This window comes from Oncorhynchus nerka, linkage group LG19 (assembly GCF_034236695.1).
Source record: "Oncorhynchus nerka isolate Pitt River linkage group LG19, Oner_Uvic_2.0, whole genome shotgun sequence".
Lineage (NCBI taxonomy): Eukaryota > Metazoa > Chordata > Actinopteri > Salmoniformes > Salmonidae > Oncorhynchus > Oncorhynchus nerka.
The window spans coordinates 32,392,999-32,404,490 of record NC_088414.1 but is presented as its reverse complement, the minus strand read 5'-3'; the positions used below and the strand labels follow the sequence as shown (position 1 = coordinate 32,404,490).

The 11,492-nt window shown below is 43.0% G+C and overlaps 1 protein-coding gene across 1 annotated transcript; it reads right to left on the bottom strand.

Annotated features, from left to right (window-relative positions):
• Positions 1–2,080: 2,080 nt before the first annotated feature.
• On the bottom strand, positions 2,081–3,207 carry LOC115116503 (GS homeobox 1-like). Its single transcript, XM_029644997.2, has 2 exons — positions 2,685–3,207; positions 2,081–2,545 (listed from the first exon to the last, which is right to left on the bottom strand). Exons 1-2 carry the CDS (start codon positions 3,205–3,207, stop codon positions 2,193–2,195), a joined length of 876 nt encoding a protein of 291 aa, XP_029500857.2. The 3' UTR covers positions 2,081–2,192.
• Positions 3,208–11,492: the final 8,285 nt, after the last annotated feature.

The following is an 11,492-nucleotide window of genomic DNA, read 5'->3' as shown; positions in this document are numbered from 1 at the left end:
CCTATGCTTTGGGTTGTTTGTCCCTTCATTTGAGCAGCAACGTCGTGGAGTATAGATTAGCTATATTTGAAAATGGTCTAATCATTCCAATTAAAATACATGACATTGAAGTACATTTGAATGTATTTCTAGAATGGAGAATGGAGCCTAACACATAGATATAGCCTGTAGTTGTCTTCAGAATTGAGTTATCAGAAATAAAAACAACCTTGGAGATCAACGACGTTACCAACAGAATTACAGATCAACAGGAATGATATGGAGAGCATATGAGCCTTTGTTTTTGTCTGTTTATTTAAATAGCCGACACAGTGATGAATGTATTCATTTGCTCACTTTCATTCACTCGTTAATACACCCCGTAGTGGTTATTAACTCCCTGGCACGAGACGGATCAGGACATTGGGATGAAGCGGATTTCTGATATGACAAGAGCGAGAGCCGCAATGTGGAGCTCCGAGGGCCCCTGCATGCTAACGCGGGCTTTGAGAGCTCTCCCCAGGGAAAGCATGAATGTCTGGCTGTTAAGACTTCTTGACAGAGATTACCGTCCCCATAGCACTTGTCTTGAGACAGGGGAACCTTTCTTTTGAAACACTTTTCTTGAGAGAGGGGAACCTTTCTTTTGAAACACTTTAGCACAATAACTGGATTCAAACGGGCATCTAAAATGTAGAGCTGCACCATTTTCATGTGGCAAAAAGCATGCATTACCAAGTGTCTTTGTGCGTAATACTCAGTACAACCTACGGAAAAGTGCCAAGATTTTTCCCTGGACAGAAAAACGTTTCAGCTGCCCGCTTTTTCTCTTCTGTCCACTCTTGAAAGTAAACAGACCGTGCGCGTAAATGATGAACATGAGCTATCTGATATATACCATCTCCTTTGGATTCATAAATGAATGTATAGGATAATGTAGAAAGAGGCGACGATTCTCAGAACATATGTGCTCTACAAATGTTTTATTTCCTTTTGGATGCAGATCAGGATGCAGAGAGTGATTTCTGCTTGATTAAAACTACCTGATCTCTAAAGTCCACGTTTATAGTCTCAATCAACCACAGAGTTACAGAGGTGCAGTATAGCACCGGCTACATATAGACTTTATGTATAGGCTATGGGAACATGCACACACAAATAAATGTGGAATGGACATCACAAACACAACACGCATTCTGAAGGTGGCACAGTATCACCAGTAAACTGACCCAAATGCCATGCCATATCCAACTCTGCATAAAGTAGTTGGTAACATATTTTGAACTAAACGTATCCACGGTGAGTCGTTTTTCATTTTATTTTATTAATGATGTCTTAAGTTAATATCCTGTTAACGTTTCCACACGGTGCTGTGCTGTTGATTGTACGAATGAAGTCAGTGCGCAACCGCTCTGTATGTGCAAATCCAGTGTCTGTTTGCGCTCCCAGTGTCTGTGTTTGCGCTCCTAGTGTCTGTGTTTGTGCTCCCAGTGTCTGTGTTTGCGCTCCCAGTGTCTGTGTTTGCGCTTCCAGTGTCTGTGTTTGCGCTCCTAGTGTCTGTGTTTGCGCTCCCAGTGTCTGTGTTTGCGTTCCTAGTGTCTGTGTTTGCGCTCCCAGTGTCTGTGTTTGCGCTCCCAGTGGTGCGCAAGTGTAAACAATTTTACACAGAGTCATGAGTATATCACTAAGAAATATTCTTTATTTAAGTATTCACATTTTTAAATAAATAAATATTTTCAAATACACTGAAGATATAATAACAGTTTCATAGGCTATTAGTGATGTAACATTGTGAGGATTTCTTTTTCGTCCCGCACACAATATCTCCGTCACATTTCCATCCAAATAATGTGCTTAAAGCTAGCCAGTATTCACCATTATACAAAATACAGCTATTGTTTTACAAAAATAATACTAACAAATGTTGCTATTCATTTGGGTATATCATAAAACCAATATCGACCTGTCTAGCTGTAATAGAATCCATTGGCAACAACGAATGGACCGTTATCAGAAAAAAACTACATATAAAACGAACAACATGTATACAATTATACAACATTCCAGAGAAATTCCCTGTTTATATATTTTATTCTCTTCCTATGTACAGGTGACTGAACACGATAAGAACAGTCGACTTTTTGGCTGCATTCAGAATTCCACAGGTGCTATGGAATTGTCTCTGTTGAGGATCGGGGAAGATCAGGGGAAGTTCAGGGAGAGACGGACAGGTCTCCATCATCCTCTTTCCCTGATGAGGAGGGAGACATGGGCATGTCCTCTTCCTCCTCGGAGCACCGTGCAGATGACAGGGACGAGCACTTGCAACTGTGGGAACCGGATCTGTGCGCGCCGCTCTTCCCCTCCTTCTTGTGTTTGACTCTGCGGTTCTGGAACCAGATCTTGACCTGCTTCTCTGACAGGTTTAGATATGTGGCGATCTCAATGCGCCGAAGTCTGGAGAGATACATGTTGGAAGTGAACTCTCTCTCCAACTCCAAAAGTTGCGTGCTGGTAAACGCTGTGCGCATGCGCTTGCTGCTCTGAAGTTGGCTGTTGTTGTTTTCTGTAAAAGCAAAACAAATATACACATTTAATTAAGTTATCCAAAATGCTAAATAAAACACCGGAGTAAATGTTCATTCAGCTGATGAAGCTCATTCTGTGTAAAAGTATCAATTGTGCATTCAATACGTTTTACTCACCGATGGAGATGCAGTGGAACTGTCGTGGGTCTGGAACCGAATAGGTTGCTTGATATATCCCCGGACCGTGGTTGAGGTTGACGCCGGTGGAGGACGTGTGGTGCCTCGATAGTGCAGAATGGCAGTACTGGGAGCCGAAGGTAGGGAAGGATGCCTTGAGGAGTGGCAAGGTCGGTGGGGATGGGTGGAGCTGGGATACGCATAGCGGACAGAAACATAGCAAGCCAGCCTTCCGTGAGTGGCAAGAGCCTGCGGACAGCCCATGGAGTGGGTGAGACGGGTGCATAGCGTAAGGAAATAAAGGTGGATTGTTTTCCCTCCCTTTATCATTTGCCTCCCTCAAAATCAAGGAATCCACAAGAAAGGACCTCGGCATCTTTGCAAACTTGCTGCTCAGTACTTGGTAAACTTTTTCAGTCAGCGCGTTGTTTCGTTCTGAACTGCTTGCTTGGCGGGTGGACAGCGGAGTGGTGCTGAAAGGACACTGACGCTCTTTAAATAGTTGTAGTCCTGGTCCGGCCATGTGACGGTTACGCCGTGAGCGTCTAAGAGCTCTCAATAGGGTTTTGTGCCTTTTCTCTTGGCATTCACACTGCACGCTTCCCCATTATTTCACTTGTTAACTAAATGAACTGCATAATGTGGTCTATTCTTGTCAGCCCCACCCACGCCGCAAGAGGCGGCACTACCCCTTCTACATGTTAGCTTCGCTCTTATTTATTATATTACGTTTTCATATCTATAATTTGAGAAATAAACATTTTGTCAATGTACTGGGGTAGCCATTTCTACTGGTCTGTCTGTTTTCAGAAAATCTACTCATTTATGGAACACCATCAGCACTTATCCAACTAGGCCTACACTTTCCGCATAACATAACAGAGAATGTGTTTAAGTTGATCAATCGTGAGTAACAGTTGGGGAGTTGAGTGGTATTTGCTCTGTAATGTTTACGTTAAATAAGCTGTAAGTTAATATTTTCTGGAATCCAAGCACATATGCATGCCACACAAAATATGCAGGACACACAATAGCCTCATAGTCTCATAATACAATAAAACGTTTGCATTTTGTTCTAATTTATGCTGGAAAGGACCTTCCTTAATTGGCATCGTTAAGGCTTCTATGTTGAACTTGCAAGTATGTCGTAATATTTGTGAACACATGACATACAGCCCTACATGACATACTAGGACCTAATTGTCTATACAAGTGAAAATATAAGTATTAAGTATAGGCTATATTATATATAGAATATATATTATTGATTGCTGCTAAAGGTAGGACTATCTGCAGGACTATCTGCAAACAAATAAGTGTTTAATTTAAAACGTGTGAATGTACTTGTCCATTTTGAGGCCAATGTATCATTTCTAGACACAGAAAGGACAAGTCACAGCCTGAAGGCAATGCGGTTCAAACCAGTGATTAATTCCTGTGCCCGGGCCCCCGCCGAGTCCGGGAAAGAATATATAAAAATAACCAGGTTTTCACTCGCCGGCCCTTATTGAATGTCATTGTGGAGTGTTTTCAATGCAAGAGAAAGAGACTCGAATTAAAGTGTGTGACAGCGGCGGATAGACGCACACAAAGGCGACTCTGTCACAGAGAGGCCAAATGCGTGCGCGTGAAAGCCCCCGCCTCGCCCTGATTGAATTAAGCAATAGGAAAACATTTTCTTTCACTTTAGGTCTTCTAAACAACACCTTCAAAGAGATGGGAACCATTAATGTTTGAGTAAACAGTGAAATGTCGTTTATATTCCTCTCAGCCGTATTGCGTTTCTTTTCTTTTTTGTTTTTGATTTGTCCCTAAAAAGCTTCCCTATTTTATTCACATTACTTCTTATTTTTCTGAAAACTTAGATGACGCAAATGTAAATATTCTTTCAAAATTCAAACAGTGCTTTCTCAGAGGAAGAGAGACAAAATAAGATGGGTAATTGGTTATAAAGCTTATAAACACATATCAGATAGCAACTGGATAAAACCATAACATGAATATATAAGGTTTTGTCACCAGTTTGGGCTACGACTGGAGGTTCCACATTTTTTATATCTAAAATGTTATATTTTACATGCATGCTTTCTACCCAGGTTGCTAGTGTGCTTTCTGCAACAAGTGCGCTACGGCAGGATGTCTAGAACTTTCGAATTCCCATGGGCAAGGAATCTTTCCCACGAATGACAATACTAACTCTTAGGCTAAGGAAATATGCTGCAATGAGCTGTGTATAAATTACATCTTATTATTAGAGTCTGTTAATTTTGCAAGGTGCAAAAAAATCCACAACTTCTCATGCGTGCATGACCACATATAGCACACTGGACACCTTTATGGCTGCGACGTTGCAGAGTAAAATGTTGGTGTCACTGGTGGTCCTTGACAAGCGTGACAATTACCTGTCTGCTCACCGCTCATGCTTTTCAGTTCAGAACCGAGCCGCTCACATAATGGCTTTTCAGTCTAGAAGCAAAACCCGCCCATATGCATCATACAAACCTATTTGTTTTATCTCCGGTAAAATGACCAGGGACTCTCTGCTCCGTGGAAAATACCACTCGACTTACATTAAGGGTATAATTTGGTCGCAACTTTGCAGCGCCATAATAGCAGGTATTTACCGCACAAATTAGGAGCAATTAAGCCCTTAAACAAGCTGTAGGTACAGATTCATGCGGACAAGAGCCTGTTATCTGCAACAGAGTGGGATTAGGCCTTTCATTCTGTTGGACGCCGTATGCCAGGCGTCTTCCATTAACTAATAGGCCAATCTCGCTCCAGTCCCTTGACCCACCACATCCCCTCTCAATTATATGCTGTATTCTAAATTTGAATTACAAAATGGGTTAATAATGTTGTATTAATGTAACAATTCATTAATTAAAGGCATTTCCTTATTTTCACAACAAAAATGTAAAACATTAGAGGCTCAGAGTTTGTTGGGGTATGATCTCACAAGGCACAATAAAATTGGTCTGGAATTGGTGCTGTTTCAACAGGTGGAGGGTTACATTTAATTATCTGGTCACTATTAGGACAGTGACATTTGCTTGGCTGGTTGGCGTTTAGAGTTGGCCCATTGCTTAAATATATTATCAAAGGAAATCGTTTTCAAAATAACGGTCATAGCTGTCATCCCGTGGGTAGGAATATAGGGGTGCTGGGGGTCGCTACTTAGGGAGGCTCATCCTCATTTGTAATCCCAACTGGAGACCGACAAATAGCTTTGACCTCAGAAAACATGGCCCTCTGGAGGCGCAGGCCAGAAGTGCAAGAAATCTCATCTAGTATAATGATTTTGTTACTGAAACAAATCAAACAGCTACTCTGCAGTTCCCTGTCTGAGCAAAACAGCATCCTCATAGATACTCTAGACACTGTTATGAAGTCCTCATTTCATAAAGTAGGCTACAGCCTAACATTCATATAAGATGAATCAATGACATAAATTGTGAAACTAGAAACAAAAGCAGTGAACATCTACAAGTCAAACAACAAATAGAATAAGAATCTGATAAACATTTAAGCTAATCCACTAATAAGTATCCAATAGTGTGATGTCACAAACCATAGAACTGAAAAAGCAACAACTGAAAATAGCCAAACCATTAATCAAATATTCCAATAAACAATAGTCATGATTCCAGTTGAATATCTGTTATGCATGATGTTGATGATGATATTGGCCAGCACCCGCTGTGCCACCAGAAAATGATATTTTCATGGGTTTGTGTGTGAGTCTAAAGATCTCCCATTTGATAAAATAAAGAGGGCACTCTGTTCATGGGGATGTAGTCAATATCTCCTTTTCTTCTAGTATGAATTATTCATCGTTTTGAGACACTCCGCCCCCCTACTTAATATGTACACACATTTTACAGCCACACATCTCTAGTAGGAGGGATGGTCTTAGCTGACAGTGTAACAGGATTTAGGGTCCCAGTGGGGTTTGGCCGAGCCGGACGGGCGCTGTGACTGTCGATGTGACACAGAGGGCCGGCTGCCCCTCCTAATCTTCCCCTGAGGCGACTGCACAGACTGCAGGTCCTGCTGCACCACTATGGGTAGGCACACAAAGGCCTGATTATCATTCATATGCTCAGCAGAGCCACCAGTCCAACAGACAACACTGCTAACCCAACTACCAGCTGAGTGGTGCAATATGTACAGCACACCATGGGGACTAATGAATCCTTAAGTGTGTGTGTGTGTGTGTGTGTCTGTGTGTGTGTGTGTGTGTCCTGCTCCATTTGGTAGCAATACGAGTTATCAAGATGAACTTGAACATAGATAAAAACACATTTTCTTGCATTTACATTTATATTTGGGTCATTTAGCAGACACTATTACTCAGAGCGATTGACAGTAAAGTGCAATCATCCAAGGAATGTGAAGAATATAAACGTAAAGTATGGGTTTAGTGCCGACCACAAGTTAGCTATGTATGGGAAGTATCATCAAATATCTACCATGCAGTGTGAGGTGGGTTGTAAATCTACAGCAAGAGTGAAAGTCACCTGAAGAGGGCTGTTATGGTGACCGTATTACCGCCACATCTGCAGTCACAATCATGACCATAGTCAAATTCCATATGGCTGTTGAGTCACAGTAACTAGGCTTCTCCAAAACGGCGCCCTGTAAATGAATGGCGCTGATGGTTGTTAGTAGCCTACCAAACTTGCTAAAGTCCCTAAAGTCAGGTGAACTGAATACTTTTAAAATCATGTGATATCATTATGACTAATCATAACAGCACTATACCATTTCATAATGTCCAATCAATGAATGCATCAATAAGTTGCTATACATGCATTCATAAACCAATATAAGAGAATAATAGTATTCAACAATAGTCAACAGTGCTCAATTCAATCAAACCCGTATTGCAGTATCTACAGAGTAGCTGTTTTTCCTATGGTCAAATAGCAGAGAACTAATTTGTGCACTGTAGGAACCAATTAGTACACAGAAGATTGAATTAATTCAGCATCTTGTCCTTGCTGAGGTCAGACCCTTTTTAATACTGTCACACCCTGATCTGTTTCACCTGTCTTTGTGCTTGTCTCTACCACCCTCTAGGTGTCGCCCATTTTCCCCATTATCCCCATTATCCCCTGTGTATTTATACCTGTGTTCTCTGTACATCTGTTGCCAGTTTGTCCTGTCAAGCTTACCAGCATTTTTCCTGTACTCCTTTTTTCGCTCTAGTCTAAGTTTTGACCGTTCTGCCTGCCCTGAACCTGCCTACCGTTCTGTACCTTGTGACACTGTCCTGGATTACTGAACTCAGTCTGCCCTGACCCTGAGCCTGAGCCTGCCTGCCATTCTCTACATTGTGACACTGTCATGGATTACTGAACTCTGTCTGCCCTGACCCTGAGCCTGCCTGCCGTTCTGTACCTTGTGACACTGTCCTGGATTACTGAACTCTGTCTGCCCTGACCCTGAGCCTGCCTGCCGTTCTGTACCTTGTGACACTGTCCTGGATTACTGACCTCTGTCTGCCCTGACCCTGAGCCTGCCTGCCGTTCTGTACCTTGTGACACTGTCCTGGATTACTGAACTCTGTCTGCCCTGACCCTGAGACTGCCTGCCGTTCTGTACCTTGTGACACTGTCCTGGATTTACTGACCTCTGCCTGCCCTGACCCTGAGACTGCCTGCTGTTCTGTACCTTGTGACACTGTCCTGGATTACTGAACTCTGTCTGCCCTGACCCTGAGCCTGCCTGCCGTTCTGTACCTTGTGACACTGTCCTGGATTACTGACCCCTGTCTGCCCTGACCCTGAGCCTGCCTGCCGTTCTGTACCTTGTGACACTGCCCTGGATTACTGAACTCTGTCTGCCCTGACCCTGAGCCTGCCTGCCGTTCTGTACCTTGTGACACTGTCCTAGATTACTGAACTCTGTCTGCCCTGACCCTGAGCCTGCCTGCCGTTCTGTACCTTGTGACACTGTCCTGGATTACTGAACTCTGTCTGCCCTGACCCTGAGCCTGCCTGCCGTTCTGTACCTTGTGACACTGTCCTGGATTACTGAACTCTGTCTGCCCTGACCCTGAGCCTGCCTGCCGTTCTGTACCTTGTGACACTGTCCTGGATTACTAACCCCTGTCTGCCCTGACCCTGAGCCTGCCTGCCGTTCTGTACCTTGTGACACTGCCCTGAATTACTGACCTCTGCCTGCCCTGACCCTGAGCCTGCCTGCCGTTCTGTACCTTTCGGACTCCTCTCTGGATTACTAACCCCTGTCTGCCCTGACCCTGAGACTGCCTGCCGTTCTGTACCTTGTGACACTGCCCTGAATTACTGACCTCTGCCTGCCCTGACCCTGAGCCTGCCTGCCGTTCTGTACCTTGTGACACTGTCCTGGATTACTGAACTCTGCCTGCCCTGACCCTGAGCCTGCCTGCCGTTCTGTACCTTGTGACACTGTCCTGGATTACTGACCTCTGTCTGCCCTGACCCCTGAGCCTGCCTGCCGTTCTGTACCTTTCGGACTCCTGTCTGGATTACTGACCTCTGCCTGCCCTTGACCTGTCATTTGCCTGCCCCCTGTTTTTGAAATAACTTTTGTTACTTCGAACTGTCTGCATCCTGAGGTCTGATAAATACAGTCAGTGAGATTATATGGAAACTCATGTTCGCTTAAAGCTCCAATGCATCTCAACAATTAAGTACCTTATCTCAACAATTAAGTACCTGTGAATGTAGCTAGGTCTGTCTGGAAGTGGTCTGAGTGGGAAGGGGAAAACTGAAAACGAACTGTTATTTGCAGAGAGGTTTGTAACTCTCTTGCTTATTGGTCTATTTACTCATTTACGGCCTGGTGATTTCACCAAGCAGGCCAAAATTCCATCCCACCAAAACAGGCTGAAATTTCAGGATGGTCTTTTCAAACAATTCTTACACTAAAAGGGCATTATCATAATTTTTCATGAGTTCGCAGTATTATTCCAACCTCATAGTATGGAAATGCATACAGTATAAAACATAGGAAAATCAAGTTTTTGACTGCACTAGGCCTTAAACCCTTTTGACGAAATGCCCATCAAACTATAGTGAAGTATAGAGCTAATGGACGTTTGATAACGACACTCTGCATACATAATACCCTTTTGATGTGAATACATTTGTTATGGTATAGATATGTTTTAAAATGTCCCCTTTGGCTTTCATTCCCATATGAAAGCCTTGACATGCTGCTCAAAGGGGTCTGTTTCCCTATGGAGGTCATCAGGCCATTTTGTATGGCTGACTCAGATTTTTCCGATTCAGTAGACTTTTCGGCTTTAAAAATAACAGGTCAAACCAATGAATTTAATGAACTCCCAGGCACAATGCATGCGCCTTGCCATTTGAACTGCAATAAAGGGCGATGGGCAGGTCAGCAAGCTCTTTCAACGGTTTGTACACAAATGTGTGACAGAATGCTTAGAATGCGGCCACTTCAGCATCTCCATTGACAAGTTGTTCAAAGTGTTGGGGACGTCAGTGACAGTGCCTTCAGCCAAGGTACCCCCCCCCCTCCCCCCTTTGTTCCTCTCTCTGTTTCTGTCCTTTTATCACACCCAAACACTCCCTAACAACAATATGTGAAAGAATGGCAAACCACTTTCTCCACCACTTTCCTTCCCTCTCCTTAGAAAAAGTCATAAGAAACCCACAGAAACTAGTCATGTGCACAGAGTTATGACCCAAACGAGTGCTGCCTGTCTCTCTCTACTCCTCCCTCCTTTTAATCGTTTTACTTTTCTGTTCCTCCCTAGTTCCCTCCCTTCATTCTTTTCTTCCCCTCCTTCATTGTAGCCATCTCACTCTCTCATCGTCCCTCTTTCAGCTCCTCTCATGTCTCTCTGTGAGCTGGCTACATTGGCTCTTGGAGAGAAAGCGGGAGAAAGCGGGGGGAGAGATGTGCTTGAAAAGAAGAATAGACCGTATAGGAAGGAGGGAGAAATTTGGTTAAACTTCAAGCACTTTTCCAAGATTGCGATGCTATCTGAAATCAATTTCCAATCACACAGCATTGTCCTATGATGAAAGCTGGAAGTTGAGGATACAGGTTGAAATTCTAAATATTTTGAAGAAACATGTATTCTTAGTGAACTAGCTAACTAGTTTCAGATATACTTGAACAAGTAAACCATAGGCTATTTGATAGAGTCCCACAGTACTTGTGTATTCGCTTAATTCAATTAATTGGATCCCCCCCTGGGATTGACAACTGAGCCATGGGAGGGAGGAGGAGAATAGAAGAGGGGTTGGGGAGGGTGGGAAGCTGCCACTGCCTGCAAACTGTCAACATTACTATTGCATTTGTATTGACTTGTTTATTTCCATTTCTTACTCAACGTAACGTGGTTTAATTGCAATAATGGGATTGTATAATTAAGCTCTCAGGATAGCATTGCTGCTTGGATGGCTCTATCATCTCTTATATCCTGTTCATGTCCCACCCCCTGAAGATTCCCCTCCCTCCCATCATTCTCCTTATAACAGTTAGTATCATTTTTTATTAGTTTAAGAGAAGATATTGTGATGGAGAAAATGCAATATTAATGTTAGCATTGTTTTAAATGTAAGTATTTTGGAGCAGTGTTTTAGAATAGATGAGCAGTGTTTAGTGAATTGCATTGTTACTTTGCACTATAATGGTAAAAACAGTATTATGTTTGAGGCAGGAGCATATTTTTTGTTGGCAATTTTATTTCTGAAGTGGTGCTATAGCAGAACACATGTTGTGTGGAAATGCTGTGCTGAAGGTTGAGTTGCTCAATTCAGTGTAAATTCTGATGAAAATGTAAAA